This window comes from Callorhinchus milii, unplaced genomic scaffold (genome assembly GCF_018977255.1).
Source record: "Callorhinchus milii isolate IMCB2004 unplaced genomic scaffold, IMCB_Cmil_1.0 Scaffold3, whole genome shotgun sequence".
Taxonomy (NCBI): domain Eukaryota; kingdom Metazoa; phylum Chordata; class Chondrichthyes; order Chimaeriformes; family Callorhinchidae; genus Callorhinchus; species Callorhinchus milii.
Genome location: NW_024704744.1, coordinates 76009439 through 76035272, shown reverse-complemented (window position 1 = coordinate 76035272; position 25834 = coordinate 76009439). Strand labels below are relative to the sequence as shown.

Sequence of the window (25834 nt, the reverse complement as noted above, 5' to 3'; positions counted from 1 at the left end):
GTGGGGTGCCAGGGAAGTCATAAACAATGGCCACTGGGGAGCTGTGTTGGAGGGCAAGGGTGGAACTGAATCTCATCCTGAGGAAGTTAGAGGTGTATCCAAAGAGGTGTATCCAAAATAGAGAGAAAAATCAGAAAAATGATTGGACACTCAAGATTTTTAAAAAAAAGAAAATTCACTTCACTGCTTGGTCCTGAACTTTGCCTTTCTGTTGCATGCTCAGGAGCTCAATGGCATGAGGGAAAATATATTTTTCCTTAATAAACAATCAACCTCCAACCAATAGCCAAGTTGGTACAACACCTGGAGTTAAACTAAGCCACACAGTAATCACAGCAAACAATCTTTCAGCGGGCAGTGAATACTGATGTAAAAGCAGACTCTTGCCAGTCAGTGACACTGTATCTGATTTCTCCATTGAAACACTGTTGTTCCTTTAACTCAAAAGTCCTTGGCGGAGCTGTCCAGAAATGGAACAGTGCCATACAGTGGTTAGTGATGTGTAGAACAACAGTACGACGGGTCACCTGTAGGAATTCACAGCTCAGACCAATCATGTTCTTGACCTTCCCGGCGCACTGAGGTCAATGTGTAGCACCCAGCTGAGACCGGCCACACGTGGCTCAATTGTCACTCCTGGTAGCAGCTTTACCAGCTCCACTAGTGGTGGAAGTTTGCCTTTTTTAAGAAAAAGGATTTTTTTTTTAATGATTTCTCTACTCTTTTTCCACTCGTACTGCTTTCCAGTGGAGTGGGTGACAGCGACTGTTCGTATCAAAGTCAGACTCATCATTAGTATTGACAAGAGGGGTGGAAGAATGTCCTTTTGATGTCGGATAGCACCAACCCCAGATGACAGCATACATCAGGAATTCACCCTTTGTGCAATGAGAAGCACAAATCTATCTTGTACTGTTAAGTGCTCTAAAGTCATAGGCCATTGAGCTTTACTATTTAAAGCAGTAGAGGTTATTATTATGATTCATTTATCTGAAACCCTTAGCCTTGCTTCTTTTCTCCCACCCTTCTCCCTTCTGTTTTCCCAATTGTATCATGGGATCTTGAACATGCAATCCACCTGAGCAGGCAGACAGGACCTGAGTTTAGCATCCCATCTGAAGCATGACACTTCAGAAAATAATTCTGGTTCTCCCTCAGCACTGTGGTTGGAGTGTCAGCCTGGACTAGGTGTTCAAATCCCTAAATATAGGGCTTGAAACCACACGCAGGCAAAAGTGGTACAAAGTGAACCAAGATGATATTTTAACCCCAGCTGTTTTGTTGTCTGATCAAATCCCCTCAACATTCACTTAGCTTTCCATTGCCACATCAGAAACATTTGAGGTTTGGTGCCACCCAGTGGACCAAAGCACACATTGCACTTAATTCAAATTGTATTTTTAAGTCTAAAAGCAATCACTGAATGAATGTTAGCCATAAGAAAATAATTAGGTCTGTCAGCTTAGAGAGATGGATAGAACACAGTTGTGACTTACGTAGGTAGGTTGGAAGTAAATTAAATTATTATATACTGAACAGGTTAGTGCAGAAATGTTAAAAGTGCTACTTTGTCGTGAGGGAGACTCAAAGACAAGATAGTTTGTGAGGAATCTGTCTCGCTTCAGGCTAATTAAGGCAAAAACTCTATACTGCAGATTTAACAAGGTTTACATAATATGTAATTTCTACATCTGTTTTGCACAATTATGCAAATTATACATTTTTTGTTAACATTGTGTTGGTGTGTTCCACCATGGAGCGGGCAGGTTAGGTTTAATCTCGTAGCCCCCCACATGGCAAATTCATTATGGTAGCTAAGACAAGGGAAGGGAGGTAGCTGTCAGGAAATAAAGAAGGCAGCGAATAAACTAATGGTCTCTGGCACCCTATCTTTGGGAGTTAAAAGCGGTGCACCAGATAGTCTCCCCCTGTCCTCTGAAATGAATAAGGATGTCCTGCTTGGAGGGCTGGCTTCACTGGTATTAAACCCATGGGAGAAAAGCAAATGAAGACTGAGAGAAAATTTATATGGGGCACAAATCTTTATCTTTCACATTCAACTTGACTCTGGTGATGTGATGGGTTGAATTAAAAATGAAAACAAGTTGGGGAGAAAAGTACCATTTTCAGGCATGAGTTTATCTCCTGCACCACTCTAATAATAATAATAAACTAATCCTTGCATTTGATATGGCGCCTTATTACGTCATTGAGATGTCTCAAAACCTTTCACAGAATATACAGTAAAGTGGACTACCCTGGATTCCAGGACTGTTGCTGTCCTGACTGACTCCCTGTCTAATATCAAATCCTGTGAAAAGCATCAGTAGCATCTGAATGCCAGCAAGACTGAAACCATCTTGTTTGAGTCTCATTTACACTCCATGCCTATGGCGCTGATTCCATCAGCTTTCAGGGTTGTATTTATCCCATACTGTTCCCTTTTCAAAGTTCCTAGTTTTAGTTGAAAAGGCTAAGTCTGTCAAGGACACACATCCAACCCCCTTTTTTGCCATGCACATTCCATACGTTGGGGTGCATGGCTGTCAGAGGAGAGAATATTGCTTCTCCACAGGATGGCAAGGCAAGGTGAGTGGTGCATTTCTCCAGGTCTGCCTCCTGTCTCAAGATAAGATCTGGGAGATCTGAAGGAGGAGAAGAAGTAAACAGGAGAAGGAAAAGATTCAACACGTGTTAGTTGTCAAACATCTAAAATTTATTAAATAAAATCTGATAAAGCATCCACTTATATTCTGTTCAAGGCAGATTTCTGTAGTAGAAATGAATAAAAAGGAATTTACAGAATATCACTATTCATGCCATTGTAAAAACAATACCTTTCATCAACTGGCTAGCAGTCAAGTTCGACCCTGGTCAATCCTCATACCCTCATAGTATTTATACAAATATATATTAATTTTAAAACAAGCAGGTGTCCTTATCTGTACAACACAGAAATAATATCGCAACCAACTAATTCAAACCCATAAACTATTTAAAATAAGCATAACATTCAAAATTAAAACTTAACAGCAGGCAAAATATTTAATTTTGAGAATCTCAAGTCAAGAGGCATAGTGCAGGACATCACCAAAATTGAAAAGAGAGGAGAAAAATGAGGTAAGTGGTTAAGTGAAGCCAAATTTGAGCTTCAAAACCCTGTAGGTTGTTGGAGGGAAGACTGAATATAGGTGACAAGAGTAAGAGATGAATTTTGATTCCAATACACTGAGGATGTAGGGAGGAGTGAGATGCTGGATTTGTTCTCCTTAGAGCAGAGGTTGAGGGGAGATTTAATAGAGGTGTTCAAAGTTATGAAAGGTTTTGATAGAGTAGGTAGAAAGAAACTGTTTCCCCTGGTGGATGGGTCGTTAGATTTAAAATAATTGGCAAAAGAACCAGAGGGGACACAAGAACGTCGAGCTGGTAGTTCTTTCAAAGAGCTGGCACAAGCACAATGGGGCGAATGGCTTCCTTGTGTGCTGTAAAACTCTGTGATTCTATGATTGTATGATCATGCAGAACTGTACATCTGGGGCTTGGCAGGGAGAAGTAAGGAAAAGACAATCACCACAGCAGTATCAATGAAATAAAGAAAGACAAGAAAGAGAAGATCTGTTCTTTCACCCTGTCCAGAACTGCACGAAAGCTGCTAAAAGAACCTCTCTAGATATCAAGTCTTAGACAGACTTAGGCTTCAGGCAGAGTAAAAAATTGTGTTTGGCAGAAAAGAGAATTGTTAGGCTGCTTTTTGTTAGGCTTTTTCAGCAATATGTAAATCTTCTATAAATCTAACAAGACCCAGACCCTGTGAGTCAAATCATAACATAAAACAGCCCTCTTGGTTTTGGAAAGTTGAACAATAAGTAGAGACTTGGTGAAATTAATGCAAGTTAGCAATATCCTGATTTAAGATGAGCTTTGAAAATTATCTGGAGCTCACTAGAACTGCATTGGAACCAAACTGCAAACATTTACACCATCTATTTATTAACCGAGATATAACTGTATTAGATATGTTCTCTTACTCATTATCCATTCTCTTACTCATTTCTCTCTTAAAAGAGAAAATATTTGTCCAATTAATGTAACACAACTATTTTAGATAACTTATAGAATCATAAAAATTAGAGCAAAAAAAGCCTACGTTGGAGCCACTAGTTATCGAATACCAATTAATAATAATAATCCTTGCATTTGATATAGCGCTTTTCACGTCTTCTAGATGTCTCAAAACTCTTCACAGAATATGCTGTGAAGTGAATTGACTGTATATTTGTGGGCGAACGCGGCAGCCAATTGCGCACAGTAGTGTCCCACAAATAGTCGTGGATTGAAAATGACCAATTTATTATTGTTTTGTTTTTTGAAGGGATTATTATCAGGCGTGTGGAGTAAGGAAACTTGCCCAAGGTTTCGCCCTGCTGGGAACTGAACCCAGGTTTCTTGCTTGCAAAGCGAGTGCTCTAACCACTGAGCTACAGGACAACAACAGGACTCCACTCCTCTAGTCATATAATTAATTAAAAACTCCATTGAAATAACGACAGCAACAACAAAATTACATTTGTATAACCCACCATATAAATTCTGTGCACTTTCTCAGGATCTTTTTATATTGTTTCGCTACAAAAACTGAACTAATTCCCTTCAAATGGTTTTACAGTTTTAGCTTTACAGCCAATTGTGGTAAATCATTCTATTCAATAATAACTATCGTTGTCAAAAAAGCTAACCTTCTCCCCGTTACCTGTTCACCAACTAACAGAAATAATCTTTATTTATCCTGTCAAAAGAATTTTCAAGAGCTTGCTAAGATCTTAACCTTTCCCTTCTGGTGAAAACAGCCTCTATCCTCATAACTATAAACAAATATTCATGTGAATTTGTACTCTCTCCATGGTTCCAATATCCTTCCTATAATGGAGCACCCTGAACTAGAAGCAGTGCTTCAGCTGTATCTGTCTAGTATAAAATTAAAATGCTATAAAGTAATATACTATGAAGAATACAATGTTGCATAAAATGCTAGGCATGTATGTGTCCAAATTTCATTTACACAATTATACAGTATACATAATGCACCTGTCACAATTATACTTAGTTCAATCAGTTACTGCATATCCATTGACTACTGTCACACACTAACATTCAGCAACTCATCCACAAGATAGTCTGATGCAATTCATATATTAGAATAATGTTATTACTTTCACTTTAAGATGTTATATTAATAAGAAATACATGAAGAAATAAATCTAAATACAATAGGAATGAATTGCATCCCACCCCACTCCACCTCATGCATTTTAGCACAGGGGAGATTGTTGTTTAAATCTGCCATACAAAGTCTCGCTGTATCATTTAAACTTGATATGGGAACATCCTGAACAGCTCCGGGTTCCATTACTACCACAGTGACAAGTTAAACCAGACACATCCAGCAAACAAATAAAATGGAAGATTTCAGAGATTAGTGTTCAGCACACAAAGCACTTCCCATTTTACATCAATAATAATGTTTAGAGGACATTCAGCAAACACATATTTAATTTTTTCTAGGTGAACTCACCGTACACTTTGAGAATGGCTAGAATGAGTTTGAAAGGCTAACATAGTTACACAGATGTGGTATTAAGCTGATTTAAGATGCAAAGAAGTACAACAGTGAGGCAACTGGAGGACACACGACACACATGTGAGCAATGTGTGTAGGATCCACTGTCCTGCAGGTCTCCCCATTAGAATAAAGTGATTCCAGTCCCATTTCAGCAACGATTCACACCAAGTTACATCAGTTTTCATGCAAGCATTTATATGGTACTTAAATTACTCAGTTAATTTGATCCATGGCTAACATCCTTCACTTTTACATAATAACAGCAATTGAAAGTAGCCCTTCCTGCAGTCACTAATATTGTATTCCCAAAATAAAAAATAATTTGACTCCAGAGCTAGGTGCATCTTCACACAGAAGACCAAGCAGGCAGAATATGAGATCAATAGGAATTGAAAGAAGGATGACTCAATTTATATTGGCTATTTCATCAAAATATTTAGCCCCCTTGAGAGATTGCCTGATACACAGAGATTATCTGATATGGATATAACGTACACTGGAGGAGGATGTGGGGAATAAGTTTAGCATATCCATTTTAATTACATTTTCTTCAATCTGTCTGACTATGGTTCCATCGATTCCAGTTTCTCATCAGAGATGAGTTGTCCTAGATCTATTTACCATCTCCCCAAACTTTTGTAACCCAAAGAGTCAAAATTCTGCATTAATCTGACAAGTTACATTGATCATGGAAATAAACATACTCCAGATATCAGAATGAGTTGAGTCACAAGATGCACAGACAGCTTGGGGGATGAACTTGATATTTGGAAACATGAAAAGAATATTCGTTTGGAAGACTTTTTAAGGTTTAAAGGTAATCTACGGTATGGTTGTGAAGATTATTCATATTTAAGTAATTTTGGCTTCATCTTTCTGAATTCAAAGTGTGTGTCCACTTAGCCCACCAAAAGTCAAAGTAGATTATGGAAACCAGATGCACTGTGCACTCTACTGATTCCAAAACCTGTAATATCTCAATCTGTAAACTGATTATGCATTCACAGTTTGAAACATGCTACTTTTGAGTTCCATATTGGGTAGGTATTTGCATTGCCTATGAGACCACACATCATGTCCAAACTGCCTAATGGTGATATTTTAAAGGAAAAGTCACTCACTTTGGAACTTTGCCAAAAATAAGGCTCTCAAATTACATATCTATCCAATGTGTCCTGATCAGAATTTTAATAGGATAAATTTAGCACATAAGAACATAAGAACTTGCTAGGCGAAAGAAGACCAAGGTCCATCTAGTTCGCCTTCCACAATCCTGGCAGGCGATTAACATGTCGTGTGCCAAACGAAAGGACCATGTAGATTTTTTTAAATATACAGTAACTATTAGCCCTAACCAATGAAATTTGGTACTAGATTGTAGTTTCAATAAGTTTGAAATTAGACAGGTTCACAACTTCACAAAGTATACACAAAGTTTTTGAGAGCCTAACATAAATATCCTCACAGAAATCAAAATCTTGGTGGGATAAATGAAATACTCATGAGCAATTCTGCCTGCTTCTACTTCGAAGTGCATACATTTATAATAAAATTAATTCAACTTATAATTTTCCGGTTACCTAAATGTCTTCTTAGGTGTCCATGAAAGGGGGGTAGGGGGTTTAATTCATGTTCTACATCATTTTGGTTTATCTGCAGACATTTTCTCTCAAGGGTTGGAGCGAGTGGTGTGGAACCCATAATAAGGTCAGCATTGTGGTCTATGATCATACACGTTGTGTACAGCTATGTTTATTTTCTGCATCCACAGGCAGGAGCATCATGGGCCAACGTTGGGCCAATATTCAGGCACCCCTCTTTCTGCCATCGCTATGCTTATCTTACAGTGTTGCTAGTGATGCTCTGGCAAAGAATTCAGATATGAGAATGGCACATGGAGACAGAAGCTCAATATCATAAAATTTCCGTTCTAGCTGTGTGTACCTGATTGTGTGTGCCTCAGTGTGTACTGAGTACAGGAAGAGATTATTAGTGATTGTCGCATCGCAGAGATTTCTTTAAATAATGTGGCACTTCAGTTACAAATATAAAATACACATAATAAGAATTGATATCAGAGTTAACCACAGGTCTGTGGTGGCTACATGCTCTTATTTGACTGAAGATCCCTGTAACATTGAGAGGTTTTAGCATTTTTGATGATATTGTGCTCAGCATTAATTCATTCAGTCTACTAGTGTTATCTTCACAGCATGTACAGTACTTTGTGCTAATCTCTTGCTGCGTCAGATGAAAAGGTTCACTCTGTCGTTGACTAAGTACAGTTAGTGCTGCTCCTGGTACAGGCACTCAGCAAGGTACAAACTATTCACACAGTTTGTTTATTGAAACTAAATGTCTAGATTTTGCTCTGTATCTGAAATCAGCCTTTCCTTGATTAATCTCAGATTAACAGACTGAGAATGAAATGTTAAACTCATTCAAAGGACAGCATCTGCACAAAGCCCCTCCAGTCACTTTGCTTTGGAGTGTCAACCTAGATCATGAGCTACAAACATTAATGAGAAGCAAACACACCAACTAAGCCTGCTAATTTCCTAATAAGGAATTATTCCTTTGCCCTCCTCTCTGGTCCACTATCGCTCCAATATCCACAAAATTCAAATAACTCAGAAGTCTGCCGCCCGTATACTAACCCGTTCTAAACTCTGTACCCCCATCAAACCAGTCTTCGGCAGGCTCCACTGTCTCCCTATCTCAGAACGGATCAACATCAAGATCCTCACACTCGTCTACAAATCCCTCCAGACTCTCCAAGCTACGTCTCCTCCACTCCACCATTGGCAGCCGTGCTTTCAGTCACCACACCGCAAAACTTTGGAACTCTCTCCCTCAATCCCTCCGCCTTGCCCCCTCCTTCCCCTTTTTCAGATGACGCCTTAAGACTTTCCTCTTCAACTGTGACTACAGTCACCTCCTCCCTCCAGCCTCCCCCCTCCTCCCTGGCTCAGCATCAAGCTCCACAACTGTTAGCGATCCAAGACACTACCCCGTGCATGAATGGCAATGTAAATCCAAATTGTGGTTAGGAAATACCGCAAATTAATCCTCCAGGAACTCACTCCAGTGGATCCCATCAGTTCCCATAGGTCTGCATAACGTTCTTACACATTGGAACTTGGAACTCATATAGTCTAAAATCACACACCAATGTAGTGGTGGAGATGTGCTGCATCGTTAGAGGCCCCGTCCTTCACATAAGTAGTTAAACCAAGACCCCATTTGTCTTTCCAGGTGGACATTAAACCAAGATCCCATGACACTATTAGAAAAAGAAGGGAGTTTTATCCTGATGTCCCGGCCAACAGTCCCCACAGAAAATAGTCATTCACTTCATGGCTGCTTGTGGGACATTGCTGTGCACCAGTTGCTGCACATTCGTCCACAAAAAATATGCAGTCACTCCACTTAATAGGATATCCTGTGAGGCGCTTTGGGACATCCTCCTGAAGGTGCTGTACCAAATGTAAGGATTATTGCTTATTATTTATACCCCTCTTTTTTAAAAGAAAAATGCCCAATTTCCATCTCTTTCCCCATATCCTTTAATATTTTTATTGTTTTGGAGATTATCTCTATCCCTTTCAAATTATTCCATTGATCCAGCTTCAATACCTACTAATATTATTGAATTAAGATCTAATCCACAAACCCAGCTGCACTGTCGATTCTACAAGAAAAGCAACCATAAATTACACTTGTACAGCGCCTTTCACGTCAGGAGGACGTCCAAACTGTTGGACAACAAGAGAAAAGTATTGGATAGAAAAAAATAATTCCACATAGTTGCAACTAAGCAACAACAAGATTACATTTGTATAACGCCTTTCACGTCGGGAGGATATCCCAAGGCCCTGGACAGTGTACAGCATTTCAGACCCGAGCTGGGGTCGGAGTGGGGGGGGAGGGGGGGGATGGCTGATGGCATGGTCAAAGAGGAGGGTCTTGAGGCGGGACTTGAAGGAGACTAAGGAGGGAGCGAGGCGGACATCAAGTCCTGGATGATAAACTGATGATAAAGATAAACTGGATCTGACAAAGCAAATGGTGAATAGGAAGAAAATCCTAAATTGCAAGAAAAGCAAGAGCATTCCCTTAAGGTACAGGAGTGAATGGCACCCAGAGATAGTGTAGTCCTTGTACATCGCCATAATACCCTGCGTGAAAGGCGATATATAAAGGTGCATATATGCAGCCCCAAAGGAAGCCTGGGTATGTTTAGATTGCTGCTGAAATTCCATTTAATTCTCTAGATCATCAAATAACCTGTCAATCATTGTCGTGAGGCCTTGTCGCTGTTACTGGGATGTGTGAATAAACCAAATTTCATTTCTTCGTTGCGTGACAGAAGGATTTTCGTATGTAGCGATAATATAGGTATCCCTCGAGTAGGCATCTGTGGTGCCCAGCAAATCAGTCAAAGCCTGAATCTCCTGCAGTATGATCTCCTCATTGACTGTTCCAAAAAAAACTCTATGGAAGAAAAACATTTAATTTTTATAGCATCTTTCATGTCAAACTGTCTGTAAAGCGTTTCATAGCAATTACTGTGAAGTATTGGATTACTCAAACGCACTCCTCGCCGGTCTCCCCAGCTACACTATTCAAAAGAACCAACTCATCCAGAACTCTGATGCCCACATACTTACCTGGACCAAACTCCATACCCACATCTCACCAGTTCTGGCCATGCTCCACTGGCTCCCCAACACCGAACAGATCGACTTCAAGATCCTCACTCTCGTGTTCAAATCCTTTCACACTCTGGCACCTCCTCACTCCCCAATCCACCACCCGGCGACTCCACTTGACTGGCACTGGCCTCTTGTTCATCCCTCGCACCCTCCGTCCCACCATCAGAGATCGCGCTTTCAGCCACTACTCCTCGACTCTGGTACACTCTCCCTCAATCCCTCCCCCTTGCCCCCTCTCACCCTTTTTCAAGTCTCGCCTGAAGATCTTCCTCTTCAACTGTACCTACGGACACCTCCCCCCACCCCCTGACCCAGAGTCAGGCTCTGCCACTGTTAAGCACTCTGAGACGTAACCCTGGGTGGAGGGCGCTATATAAGTGCAAGTTGTTGTTGTTGTAATAATCTTGCATTTGCGCCTTATCACATCTCAAAGCACTTCAGGTAATGTACTGTAAAGTGAATTGACTGTATATTTTGTGGGTGAAACGTGGCAGCCAATTGCCCACAGCAGTGTCCCACAAACAGTCGTGGATTGAAGTGACCAATTTTTTTTAAAAAGGAATTATTACCCCCGGAAAAGCGATCTACCAATCAACTAACAACTTGAAATCGATCCATTCGGTAATCGGAAGCAAGTGGAGCTTGGCAAGGACTGGTGTGACGGGCAATACAGAGTTTTGTGCGGGTGAGTATCTGGGCGGCAGAGTTTTGAATTAATTGAATTTTGTGTATGGTGAAGCTGGGGAGACCAGCTAGGTGGGCATTGGAATAGTCCAGGTGGGAAGTGACGAAGGTGTCGACAAGGATTTCGGTTTCGTCGGATGTGAGGTACAGATGGAGGAGGGCAATGTGGCGAGGTGGAAAAAAGCAGTCCTGATAATAATAATCCTTGCATTTGATATAGCGCTTTTCACGTCTTCTAGACGTCCCAAAGTGCTTCACAGAATAATAATAATAATCCTTGCATTTGATATAGCGCTTTTCACGTCGGGAGGACGTCCCAAAGCGCTTCACAGAACACACTGTAAAGTGAATTGATTGTATATTTGTGGGCGAACGTGGCAGCCAATTGCGCACAGCAATGTCCCACAAACAGTCGTGGATTGAAAATGACCAATTTATTATTGTTTTTGTAAGGAACGGATAGAAAGGAAAGTTGGGGATCGAACAGAACGCTTAACGGATTTGATGAGTCTGAAGGAGGGCCCAGGGAGGTTGAAAAGTTCAGACCTGCAGGAGAAAATAAATTGATGGGAGCCAAATAGCATAGCTTCCATATTGCCGATATTCAGCTGCAGAAATTTGCACTCATCCAGGCCTTGATGTCCATCAAACAGAAGCAGATTTGGGAGTCATCCTTATACATGTGGAAGTTGACCACGTGTCTGCGAATGACATCGCCGAGAGGGAGCGTGTAGATAAGAAAAAGGAGGGGGCCACAAATGGAGCCTTGGGGTACCCCGCAGGTGACCAGGCGTGGGCAGGAGGGAAAACCATTTGCTGAGATGTATTCTTGGCGGTTTGTTAAGTAGGACTCGAACCATGCGTGTGCTGTCCCACTAAGGTGGATGAGGTAGGAGAGGCAGTCGAGGAGGATGGCATGATTGACTGTATCGAACGCAGCAGAGAGGACCAGGCGATCGAGGAGGCAGAGGGAGCCCTGGTCAGAGACTGAGGACGTCATTTGTTACTTTGACAAACGCTGTCTCTGTGCTATGGGCAGAGCGAAAACCAGACTGGAGCGGTTTGAGTAGGGAGTGTAGGGAAAGGTGTGAGCGAAGTTGGTTTGCAATGACACGTTCCAAAAGTTTGGCCAGGAAGAGCAGGTTTGAGATGGGTCTGAACTTTGTGAGGTTGAAGGAATCGATGGTGGATTTTTTAAGAAGAAGAATGATGACAGCGGTTTTGAGGGGGAGTGGGACAGAGCCTAAGGAGAGGGAATGGTTGATTGTATCAGCCAGCAGGGGGCAAAGGGGGAGTTGAGTGACCAGAAACTGGGTGGGGAGCGGTTCGAGGCAGCAGATGGTGGGGCTTCATCCGGGTGCTGGTGGGGGAAGGAAGGAGGGAGAGATGGGGGCAACGCAGTTGGGGGTGGGGCTGTGGTAGGAGGAGAGGGTGATGAAGGAGGCATGGTGGGGGGGTTTAGTAGGCGACAAGGGTGATTGAGTGTCAGTTGAGAATTAAACAAGCGTCTGCACTGGCTATATGACGTGGAGTGTGCATCCATGTAGATTGATGCTGTTAGTGCCTGAGATGTGGTGCCAAGGTGAAGTAACCAGTTCACTCACCTGGTGACAACACTCATGGGTTGACGTTCCACAATTTCAATGTCTGGATCCATGGGCTGTGGTGGCTGGTCTTGAAACACTGCTGGTAGATAGTAGGCAGTGACCACCTCTGGGGTCAAGCAATTCCCTTCTGTGACTATCCTTATCTCATTGATGATGGGAATGGTCATACCAAGGTGATGACCTAGACAGGGAGCAGCAGGAGAGGAGGAAAGGGGAGAAAACCAGAAGGTAAGATGATAGAACAAATAGGGGCTAAAGAATGTTTGACTACATAGACTACATTAAAATGTTTTTATTTGGTATTTATTCCTGAGAGAACTATTACTCTGGGATCAACTGAGCAGTTTTAAGAATGTTCTTACTTAAATTTGATATTTATTACATCAAATGTTCCTTGGATCTGCCAGAGGTGGAACCCTCCCCAACCAACCCCAAAAGCAATGCCTGTGAAAACAGATCAATGGCAGTGAATATCTGTGAAGCTCCTTGAGACATCTCGACTACCTGACAAGATGCTCTATTCAAATGCAAGGATTATTATTAATTATTATGACTTCTACCAATGCAAGGAAAGTTCCCTGTGCCTGCAGTGGCTTGAACTCTCTCCCCAGAGGGACAAGCCCTTTTTACCTAATTTCAGAAAGTATTAAGCACAGGTTGGCAAGAACCAAGACCAGGACTTTATTGGTGGATTTTAACCAGCTAAAACCATGTAGTTACCAGTGTAAGCACAGTCTGGCAAGATTCTCACCGTTTGTCCAGCTAGGGCCACCCTACCTAATAGTGCTGCAGCTTGCACTTACCAGGATAATCCATGCCCCACCGACCCCCAAACATCCATTCAATGGGCTCTCACTTGCACGGCTTTCCCTCATCTTTGTATCCCCCATCCCCATCCCCCCACTTCCGCCAATCACACTCCACTCAGCTGCCAAGACTCTCATCTACGCCCACAAAATACACAGTCAATTTTTCACTTTGCAGTATATTCTGAGAAGCACTTTCATGTTTCGAAGACATGATAAGGCGCTATATCAAATGCAAATATTATTATAATTCATCACGTCCAGGCTTGATTATTCCAATGCTCTGCTCACCAGCCTCCGAGCTCCTCCCTATGCAATGTGTAGTGCACAATCACAACTCTGTAGCCCACATCTCCCCTGCATCAGGTTCCACAAGTCCATCAGCCCCATCCTCACTCAACTCCCCTTGCGAATCAAATTCAAGATCCTCATCCTACTTTCAAATGTGTCCAATGGCTTCATCCCATCCTATTTCTGGAACTTACTCGACTATCTTCCCCTCCACAGCTGCGATTAGCACAGGTCAGCTCAGCTTTCCCCCTCCCCAGCTCAGGCTCCCAATCAGTTGTGTGAAGCGCTTCAAGTTATCCTTTCAATATGGAAGGTGCTATATAAATATAAATTGTAGAAAGGATTACATCTAAGCAAAAGTTGGACCATCACTATAGTGATACAATTTTAAATTGATACAAGTGTACTGTAGTTATCTGACAATGAGAACCATAAACTATAGATATCAGAGGTTGTGATAAAGAGGCTATTTTGTGGCTCCCTGTGTCGGTGAAGCAGAGATAAACATTATCTAAGCATTGTAAGAAGTGGCAATAAAGTGTTTACAGTGAACTTTGTGTTCTAGATTAATACTTGTAGGCACTATTTTGATCTTATATTAGTGAGAGGTGTATGTAACCTCTTAATGTTGACAGTGTTACAGTGATCATTCTCTCTGCTTTGTTTAGTACTCACAAAACAACGCAATATCCATTAACGAGAGTCAAATACTCATTTATAGTGCTGTTCTCCAGGTCAACGTAATGGATTTTCAGCACCAAAGCAAAACAATGGCTGAGCCTTCCAATATACCAAAATACCCAACTTTTTTAACAACTCTTCCACAGACAGACACAGATTGTCCTCCTCCCATTGTAAACTTGCTTTTCCCAGTTCTTCTGGTTTATATTCACTCATCTAAATCTACCTCAAACACCTTATTAATTGGCTGCTCATACATCAGTTGTACGTGGAATGTTTATTGCTGATGTAAAGTAGCTTCTGCATTTGCTTCCATAACAACCTTCACTTTAATTTCAATATTCTGTGAAGCGCTTCACAATGTTTCTTTCACAGTATTGTATAAATGTAAGTTATTACCTGCTGAATTTTCACTGCAGATATAACGCATGAGTTTCATGAACCCCATGGAGATGCTCTGTTCATACAGCTTTTCACTTCTACTGATGTATGCCCATTTTCCAGCTGGGTATAACCTTTCTTCATAGGCAGTCTCATTACACTGCAACACAAATTATAAATGACATGTTCTAACACATCAGCTTTGTTTTCTCTCCCTCTTCTGTGATGTTCTGACTGTAGAACATTTGTTTTCTGAAACAGTGACTATTACATGTTGTTGTTGCATCTACATACCATGTTTAAACCATGTACATGGGCCTTAAACAATTATACTAATTTCATAAATCATCTTTATTGGTTGTTAATTACATAATTAACAGCATCTGTGATTGCTTCTTTGCAAATAGTTTACACATCGCGTGTAAGACAATCTATTCAGGGTTATATCACAATGTTTTAGTGATGTTGGCCACTGATAGGGTTTCCCATTACAGTTGTGCCAATGGAGCTGTGCATTACACTGAATGGAACTTTTAGATGTTGGTGCATAGGATCATGCAGGTCAGTGGTTAGAGCACTCGCCTCGCAAGCGAGAGACTTGGGTCCAATTACCGGCAGGGTGAAACCTTGGGCAAGTTTCCTTACTCCACACACCAGATAATAATCCGTCCAAGAAGAAAAAAAATAATACAATTGGTCACTTCAATCCACGACTGTTTGTGGGACACTGCTGTGCACAATTGGCTACCGCATTTCACCCACAAATATGCAATCAATTCACTTTATAGTATATTCTGTGAAGTGCTTTGAGACGTCTAGAAGACATGAAAAGCGCTATATCAAATGCAAGGATTATTATTATTATAACACAACAGATACCAAAACTAGCAGGTTATTCTTTTACTAATGCTGTTGTATCTGATTTCTATTAATATAATTAAACTATACACTATAATTGCATTGTAGCCTCCTGTTATAATTGTACCTCGAAAGCCCAATTTAAATGAAAGGTTTTCTTTCATCTTTTTTAAAATACATTATTTCCTGGTCTTTGGTCTTGCTGTTTGCATTCTCCAAACTTGCAGGAAATACAACACTGAACAATCAAGCACAGTGTGTCCCCACTATAACACAGTGTTTTGTCAAAACGCTTGCGTCTAATTTTATGGAATCAAACACTGCATTACAATAGGTCCAGGGAGGAATAAAATGGCTACCAGTTGTGCTTTGAGTCTTTTGGTCGCTGTTAATGCCACTTCTGATTCAGTATAAACTGGCTGGCTGGCTCCCTTTATATGATCACGACCAGTCTCAACAGTGTTTCCAGCTCTAGAAACACTTGCAAGATCAATAATGCCTGATGCAAGAATTATTATTATTCAGTATCTGTAATATGGGTCTTTTGCTTGTGGAGTTCTGTAGCTCAGTAGTTAGAGCACTCGCCTTGCAAGCGAGAGACCTGGGTTTGATTCCTGGCAGGGCGAAACCTTGGGCAAGTTCCCTTACTCTACATGCCTGATAATAATCCCTCAAGAAAAAAATACAACAATAATAATAATTTGGTCACTCAATCCATGACTGTTTGTGGGACACTGCTGTGCGCAATTGGGAGCTCAGTTTAAGGATGAAAGGTGACACCTCTGACAATGCAGTGCCCACCCTGCACTGCAGTAAGTGTCAAATTATAGAACGACATCCTCGCTATTGTACTATTTGATGGTCTTGCCATCCCTCCTGAAACCTTTCATTAAAGTACAGCATTTACGGTAGCCACTAGATGGCAGCAATGCTGCATCCACAACCACACCGGGTTCTCATGGAGGCCTCTTGATTTGACTATTTTGGAAAATAATAACTCTATCACGAAAGAATCAATTTGTTCCTTCAAAGAACAAACCTTTTGTGTGAAAAATTGTCTTCTGATTTTGCTTCTAGTTGGTTTAGTTCTAATTTTAAGACCATGTTCCCTTGTTCTGAGTACAGGGAAAGAACAGGGAGTTGTGATTAGGGCAACAAAGTAAAGCTAACACCATACAGGCTCACCATACTGAGGGCAGGGACTCCTCCCACTCAGCTCCCATTACCCCTGCAAACCAAAGCCCTAATAATGTGTGGTCCCAGCTGGACAAGTAGCGGGAAACTTTGGCAGATAGTGCTATCAATGGCAAGCTATTCGGTTCTAGCTGGTTAGACTCCAGCAGTAACCCCCAACACACTCTCTGGGGTCCCCAAACCTTGGCTCTTGCCAACCTGCACCTATTACTCTCCGGAATTAGGTAAACAGGATGTGTCCCTCCAGACAGAGAGTGCGCATTCCATTCCAACAATTTATCTCTGGGATTTCCATGTGTAGGTGATAAGCATAGGATTCTCATTTTGGTTTGGATACTCTTAATAATAATGATCCTTGCATTTGATATATTGCCTTATATATTACATATTACATTGCTATGCAAATGTAATCTTGTTATTGTGTTGTTCTAGACGTCTCAAAGCGCTTCACAGAATATACTGTAAAGTGATTTGACTGTATATTTTGTGGGTGAGACTCGGCAGCCAATTGCACACAGCAGCATCCCACAAACATTCATGGGTTGAGTGACCAAATTATTTTTATTTATTTATTTTGAAAGAATTACAACTCCCGGAAAAGCCATCCGCCAGTCGATTAATAACCGGGTTCTTAATTACTGCTAGGTAAACAGGCATGTAGAACAAGGAAACTTGCCTAACGTTTTGCTTCCCGGGAATCGAACCTTAAGCACAATGATGGGTTTCAGCACGTATCAGACACCTCGCTCACCCAAAAAATATAGACTCAATGGGCCAAATGGCCTCCTGTGTTTTAATCTCTGGCATTAACCACTACTGGAATTTATCTCACTGAATCTCTTGCACTCTGGCTTCGGCCCTTCACATACCTATTCTCAATTTAAAATATAGTTTCAATGTTAAGGTTTTTTTTGCCTGGATACACACAAGCAGCTATCCTAAACAATTTTTTTCAATTGTATAGCTTCAGATAAGACAGGTTCTACAACATAGTGAGCTTTTCCCCCATTTTTGCTACTTGGGACATCCTCCCAACATGAAAGGCATTATATTAATGCAATTTGATATTGTACTTAATAATGCTTAATCGGTCATACTCTTCCCTCTAAATCAGAAGATTGAGGGTTAATACCCCTCATCGGGGACTTCGAGTTCATGGTGTAGATTGACACTCCAGTGCAGTTTTGAGGAAGTGTTGCATGCTCGCCGATGCCATCGTTTTGATGAGACCTTAACTGGAGATTCAGTAAAAAAAGCGAGTTTCTTCCAGTCTATGTGCCAACAATTCTTCGGAATAAATTGGTCATTCATCTCCTGGCTGTTTGTGGGAACTGCTGTGCACAAATTAACTGTGTGTTCGCCTACAAAACCAAATCTTTGGAAATATACATTTCAGTGCAAAACAATGAGACCATTCCGTCCGAATAAGTGACTTACCTTCTCAAAGCGAGTGCCAGGGAGGTAGGGCACGTGCTCCTGCACTTGGTTGTGTCTTATTAACTGCTGAATTGGTCCCATCATTTCTGTAACAATTATAGCCACAGAGAAAGAATGTGACACTCACCATTGATTCACAACATTAACATCCATCAGCTTGACTCATATGAATACTAAGTGAAATGCTAAATGAATCACATTGATATTTTTGGACGCAGAGGGTTATAAGAACCTAGATTGTTTTATGACAAGTTGTTACTGATGAAAAGACTAGAATAACATTTAGAATATAATTAAAGAAGCACTTGAAGTGGGAATAATATAAAAGATGGGGGGAAGAGCAGCAAATTGGAATTAAGAGTGGACAGTTCCAATGGGATAGCTGAAAGAAAGTAAGGAGCAAGAGCAGAGAACTAAGGTTAGAGTAGATTCCCCAGTGCCTTCGCCTTGCTTCCTCCCTTTCCTCCTTCAAGGCCAGTCTCAAGACCTTTCTCTTCGACTGTGCCTTCAGCTCCTCTCTCGACTCTCTACCCCCCCCCCCTCCTCGCTCCCTCCCTTCTCTCCCCTCACCCTGACCATTTCCCCCCTGCTCGGGTCCCGACCCAACTGTCCAGCGCCTTGAGACGTCCTCCCAACTTGAAAGGCCCTCTATAAATGAAGTCTTGTTGTTGTTGTTGTTGTAGATACCTACAGTGGAGGAACTTGCACTAGCATTATTTTGATAGACCAAATTCATTCCTTCTATACTGTAATGATCCAATGAACCTCAAACAATGCAGAATTCAAAATACTTCTTGCTTCTGATAATCACACATTATGAACGTCGTGCTTATTCCCCAATCCACTCGACTGACTCCGGCCTCCTGCTTGTCCCTTGTGCCTTCCATTCCACCATCGGCAGCTGCACTTTCAGCCACTATACCCCGAAACTCTAGAAAACTCTCTCTCAATCCCTCCACCTTGCGCCTTCCCCATCTTAAGGTTGTGCCGGAAGACCTTCTTCTTTGACCATGCTTACGGTCACCTCCCCTCTCTCCCTAACTCAGCATCAGCCTCCGCCACTGTCAATCATCTGAGACGCTACCCTATGCAAGTTGTTGTTATTATGCCTCTACCTTTCTGATTGATATCACTCACCTCGAGGAAGGTCCACTTGATGTGTGTTGGCAACACTTTGCCAATGAGCAAAGAGCTGGTTATGTTGCTCTTCATCTTCATCCATTGGTTCGGGGTTGCTAGGAGCGGCACTGACAGCATCCTCTTCCTCCAACTCTGCTAGATCCTCCAGTGTAATGAGAGCCATTCCCTTCTCCCGGAGAGTGGCACACAATCAGGTCAATGTTAGTGGAAGTCCCTATTAGCACAGAATTTAGTCTCTAACTTTCTGTCACCCCTCCCAGGTTTAAAGTTACCTTTTGAAGCTGCAAATACAAACAAAAATAGAATCTTTAAATACTATGCTCATTGATATGGAAGAAACTGGGTGGCACAGAGGTGGCACATTTGCCATATTTTCATTATATTGAATCCAGCCCATTATGATTGGATGAACCTACATAAAGTAATGTGCTACAAAACGTGTCTTTTGGTCCAACTAGTTCATGAGGTGTTTATACTCCACCGAATTCCTCATTGATATAATCTCTTCATATTAAAACATCACAAAAACATCTTTAAAACAATTATTGACAAGAGAGAGTTTGGAGAGGCCCTCTCAAAGTGCTTCATGTGATTTACTGTAAAGTGCAGTGACTGTAGAATTTGTAGCTGAATGTAACTGGATAGATAGATTACAAGTATTATGATTAGACACGAGCTGATCAGAGCCTAGGTTTGACAATCCTAATTGAATTATTTGTGTGAAAGACTGGTTGTATGGGAATGTATTGTCTGGACCTTAGGAGGCTGGGATCAATTATCAAAGCATTTAAAATGGTGAAACTTGGTTTAATGGCTTGAAGCCATGCCATACAATCAGAATCATGTACAGGTTATTTCAATATACCAGTGCAGATTCAGTTATTGGGAGTAGGAAATGAATTGGAATAACGCAGCACGTTAGAGCCAAAAGGCAGACTCTCCCAGGCAAAAGCAAACCTATACTGATGTATTGGTTACTAAACTCATTACAGTCTTACATTTTCAGAGTACAAACATCTCCACAAATTACTGATTTTACGGGTAGCTATTCTCTGAAGCACTTTGAGACGTATCAACTCCGTGACAAGACGCGACGTCAAATGCAAGGACGGTTATTATTAAGTTCTACAAACAGCCATGAAGTGAACGACCGATGAGTCTGGAGGATTTGGAATTGGAAAAACTTCTCTCTTTATATAGTTGTCTTAAAAAAACACTTGAATAGGCAGGTGAGACCTCAGTTTAACAGCTCTTTTTTCACACCCATTTCGGGGATGCAGGAGTTGCTGACACAGGATTGTTGTTGCATATCCCCTTGAAGCGCAATAACAAATGCAAGGATTATTATTATTATTATGATGATGATGATGATAAATATGAATGTGTTTCTACAAGGGCAGCTTGTGTTGCTCCCCCGGTGTCACTCCATTACCAGGTGTCAGTACCCGCACCCCGACACCGCACTCCCAGGCCGCAAATTTACCGGGTCTCTCCCTCCTGTTTACCTGGAAATCAGTGCCGCGGCCGCCATGTCCCTCCCAACCGTCACACCGCGACCAGGCGCTCCCCGGGAAGGCGCTCTCCCCCCGGAGAGCTTTCGGCAGCGCACACGACACGAAATGACGCTCTTTCCGTAGACGGAGCGGCTGAACCCTCACGAGCTTCAAATATCCGCTGAAAATGACGGCTCGTGTTGTCGGGTTTTAACTCGCGCGGAGCAGCCTCGGCTTTACGCACAGACGCCACGACGCTGTCAAGTGGCTCTGCAGAGGGTGACATGACAGAGAAGGCACCAGCTTTAAGGATCGTGCATCCTGTGTGATGAAGGATCATAACCCAAGCATTAACCCGCTATGAGAGTGTAAGACTGCGAATAAAGTCATAACCACAAAGAGTTAACCATTTTACGGATCATATTATTATTATTATTAAAGGTATTATTAATCTTATGGTGAATAACCCAACCCAAGCGTTAATCTTCCTGGATGGCATAATAATAATAATAATAATCCTTGCATTTGATATAGCGCTTTTCACGTCGGGAGGACATCCCAAAGCGCTTCACAGAACACACTGTAAAGTGAATTTACAGTGCATGCATCGGACTCAAGCTTTAACCTTTTCGTGAAAATTGTACCCCAAGTATTCAGTCCCTAAAGATGAAAGTCCATAATTTAATTTACATTTCATCACAAACAGTGAATGTGAAGCTTTTAGTTTTTAAGTTACATGATGGTCGGTATAGAATTGATCTTACTAAGGAAATGTATGTAGAAAATATTCACGCATGGGTTTTGTTAAAATGAAGTTGAAAAATATACAACCAAATAATACTCAATATATTCTAATCTTTCCGTTTTGTAGAATAAAAGCTTGAGGTGCAGCGCCTCAGCACCTCAGGCTCTGGCAACATCAATCTCCATGGTTGCACACTTCAACTCACCAAGCCAGTCAGGAACCCCGGTGGTGTCTTGTTCGACCCTCAACTGTCTTTTCTTCCCCACATCCAAGCCATGTCACATTGCAACTTCACTTTTTCCAATACCTGACACTATTAATAACAATGAAATATCTTTGGTTTAAAAAATATGTGGTAAGTCAAAGCCTTTGACAAGTTTCCATTTAGGCATTTAATAGTTAAGATAGGAGTTACAAAACAGGAGATAAAGTTTACTTACAAAAGGATATAATGGACACCTTTAATTGAAAATTATTCAAAGTGTAAAGTGTATAATTTGTAATTTAATACAAACCTTACAATGACATGGAATGAAGGTGTCCTAAGCAAAATTTCCAAATTGCAGATATTAAAATAGGAAACAATAATGAGGAAGAATGAGATTAGATCCAAAAGGATTTGGGATATTTTGCACGGTAAGGCCCGATGGATGACAGATCTGGAAAGTGTAAAATAACTTGCTTTGGTGCAAGGGAACAAAATGCTTAATGGAGTTGTATTTAAGATTGTGGATAAATTGTTGATAATGTCAACCCAGTGCTTAGCATCAGTAAAACAACAATAAGAAAATTACATTTGTAAAGAGTCTTTCACATCGGGAGGACGTCCCAAGGCGCAGAACAGTCAGCGATCAGGACCGGAGCTGACCAGCCAATTTGCATAGAGTAATGTCCCACAAACAATCATGTAAAAAACCTAGTTTATTTGGGGAATTGTTGGCCAAGACTATTCTCTGCCTTCCATATCTTCATTCATATTTCCACCCATCATTTTCTCCTTCAATGTTTGCAATGTCCTTTTTTTTATTTTCCTGTAGAATGAATGGGTCTGAACCAGTAACCCTCCCTATTGTCCTAAATTTGCTTTCTCGATCCCATTTAGAATGGTATACAGTAAACCTCCATAATGTGCAGTATAAGCAGGGATCATGTATACTGCTTGTTTAACAGTCGCTCATTAAAACATCCAGTCAGTACTTGAGAATTTACCATAAGACGTCTTCCTGACGTGAAAGTCGACATTTAAGTCTGGATAGTATCATATATTGGGTTTCAGGTCTACCCGAAACGTGAACCAGTTCAAAACCATTTGCGCGTAGCGTTTGAGCGCCAACTTGCAGCGCAATGTGGCGGTTGGTGGCGCGCGGCGGCCCTAATGTGGCGGTTGGTGGCGCGCGGCGGCCCTAATGTGGCGGTTGGTGGCGCGCGGCGGCCCTAATGTGGCGGTTGGTGGCGCGCGATTTCAAATGCCTCATTTCAAAATGGCGCTAAAGCGTCGATTGTAGTTGCCCACCTCTTCCCTTAAACCAAAGGTGACCCTTTTTTTCTTTCTGCTGGCTAAGATAACGATGCGCCCGATGCATCCGTCTTTCTTTTAGGGATAATAAAAAAATCTGGGGGAAAAGGCGCCGTTGCACTCACTGATCTCAAAGCAAAGTGTGGGATTGAAACCGATGGTGGTGCCGAAATGTTAGTTTAACCGCCGATATCCGTGCGTTCGCGAAATCCCGCCTCGGTGTAAAATGGCGGTGGGAGACATCATCCTCTTTGGGACCGGTACAAAATGGCGGTTGTGGCAGCAGGAGAAAGAGGCTGAACTCTGGAGACCCTTTGTGTTAAAGGGGGCGAGGCGATGCCACAGCAGAAACATGCCAGAGCAATTGGAAATGGGGAACCCTCAAATTTAATGAGGCGAATTAATGATTTACAAAGTAGAACACCAGAGCCACTCTAAAGTTTTCAATCCCAAAGCAGACCATGAGGAACCCTGCTCACTTTTCCCTCCCAATTAAAGGACCCACAAGGTTGCATTTACTTCTCACTTGGTTCCTGCTCACAATATTTACCTTCCAAACTGAATACAGTATTGAAAGCTTTTTTTGTACATGGGTGTCAAGCGAGGGGATGCTATATCATGTATAATAATATAATAATAATCGCTGGGAACACGCAGCATGTCAGGCAGCATCTATGGAGAGAGGAAAATGAGTTAACTTTTCGGGTCAATGACCTTTCATCAGAACAGTTCAGACGGAAGCTCATTGACCTGAAACATTAACTCATTTTCCTCTCTCCATAGATGGCTGCCGCGTTCGCCCACAAATATACAGTCAATTCACTTTACAGTATGTTCTGTGAAGCGCTTTGGGACGTCCTCTTGACATGAAAAGCGCTATATCAAATGCAAGATTTATTATTATTATTATGCTACCTGACCTGCTACATGTTCCCAGGACTTCTGTGTTTATACCAGATTTCCAGCATCTGCAGTACTTTGCCTTTAAATGATAATAATCCTTCCATTTGATACAGCGGACTTCACCCTGGGAGGATGTCTCAAACAGTTTTTCAGGATTTACTTTATATAGTGGCAGTGTATTTCCGAAGCAAATGTTGCAGCCATTTTTTTATCCATCTTCAATTTTTCACTGAGGTTTGATTACATTTTTACTAGCTTCCATTGGGTCGACAGCAGTCTTCACAAGGGCATCCATTCTTTCCATGGTTACGAGTCTAAAGTTTAATTTACTCAATTATAGATGCAAAAATTACATTTGTATAGCATCTTTCACGTCAAGAGGTTGTCCCAAGGCGCTGGACAGTCAGGGATTTGGTCCCAAGCGAGGGGGTTTGGGATCAGGGAGGGTGGAGGGTAGCCGAAGGCCCGGTGGAAGAGGGGGGTCTTGAGACATGCCTTGAATGAGGCAAGGCAGGGAGCAAGGCAAAGGGAATGTGGGATGGAATTCCAAAGGGTTGGGGCAGAGAGGCTGAAGGCCCGACCGCCGATGGCTGGGCGGGCCGGCTGGGGGACATGGAGCAGGCAGGGAGCTGATAGGTTGACATGGGGTTAGTAGGTCACAGATGTAGGAAGGAGCAAGGCCTTGGAGGGCCTTGGAGGCGAGGATTTTGATCTCTATCCTCTAGGCAATGGGGAGCCAGGCAAGGGTGGGGGTAATAGGGTTGCGGTGCCCAGTGCGGAAGAGGACACAAGCTGCAGAGTTCTGGATGATCTGCAGCTCGTGAAGGGAAGAGCTGGGAAGGCTGACAAGCAGGGAACACCAGATGTCAGCCTGGCTCAGTTTTCTCTGGCTCTCTCACTTCTTGATTTCGGGGGGGGGGGGTTATAAGCTTGTGGAGCCTGAAGCAGAAGAGGACATGAGCTGCAGAATTCTTAATGATCTGTACCTTGTGGAGGGAAGAATTGGGAAGTCTGGTGAGCAGAGAGTTGGTGCAGTCAAGCCTGAATGTGATGAAAGCATGAATGAGGATCTCGGCGGTCTGAGGCGCAGAACTGGCAGTCAGGCAATGTTGCGGCGATGGAGAAAAGTGAGTGGATCAAGACACGGATGTGGGGTTTAAAGCATAGTTGAGAGTCCCAACAAGGCACTGAAGTTCTGCACTGTTTGTGCAAGGTGGAGTGTGCATCCGTTTAGATTGATGCCATCAGCACCTGAGGTGAGAAAGTGCTGACCAGAGCCAAGCAGGAGAGCCTCTGTCTTTGACACGTCCACTCCATTTTAGTCACTTCGCTTTACAGTATATCATGCAAAGTCCTTTGAGGTGTCTCGACAACCTGGTAATTCATGGTATGAGGTGCAAAGGTTATTATGAACCTTGCTCCTCACTGCTGTGTTGGGCTTCCAAATGTCAGACTGCCGAGCACCTCTCTCTCCCTCTGTCATTCTAAGCCTTGTTGCAATTTTATTTATTTGCACTTTGCACCTATGAACAGATGTCACCCGACAGTGGAAAGATTAAAAAAAAAGTTTTATGAGTTCTCCTCCCCCCCTCACAAACCACCAAAAATATTTTCTTGGATAACTCTTGGGTAAGTATAACTCTTAGATCGCACCAGGTACGTTTTGACACATTCTTGGCGTTCGCTTCAAACTAGAATTTGTGTGCATTCTCGTGTTCGTGGACCTCATTAATTTTACAACGAACCTGTATTTAGATGAATGT

The 25834-nt window shown here is 42.0% G+C and overlaps 1 protein-coding gene across 2 annotated transcripts; it reads right to left on the bottom strand.

The window, feature by feature from the left end:
- Positions 1-9621: 9621 nt before the first annotated feature.
- soul4 (heme-binding protein soul4) lies at positions 9622-21041 on the bottom strand. Of its 2 annotated transcripts, none has more exons than XM_007898247.2 (6): positions 20920-21041; positions 19412-19580; positions 18275-18360; positions 14804-14945; positions 12624-12807; positions 9622-10114 (listed from the first exon to the last, which is right to left on the bottom strand). In XM_007898247.2, exons 2-6 carry the CDS (start codon positions 19575-19577, stop codon positions 9940-9942), a joined length of 753 nt encoding a protein of 250 aa, XP_007896438.1. In that variant the 5' UTR covers positions 19578-19580; positions 20920-21041; the 3' UTR covers positions 9622-9939. The 2 variants fall into 2 exon arrangements, with proteins under 2 accessions (XP_007896438.1, XP_042189332.1); XM_042333398.1 differs by having other exon boundaries at positions 19412-19695; positions 20920-21040.
- Between the last annotated feature and the right edge of the window lie 4793 nt (positions 21042-25834).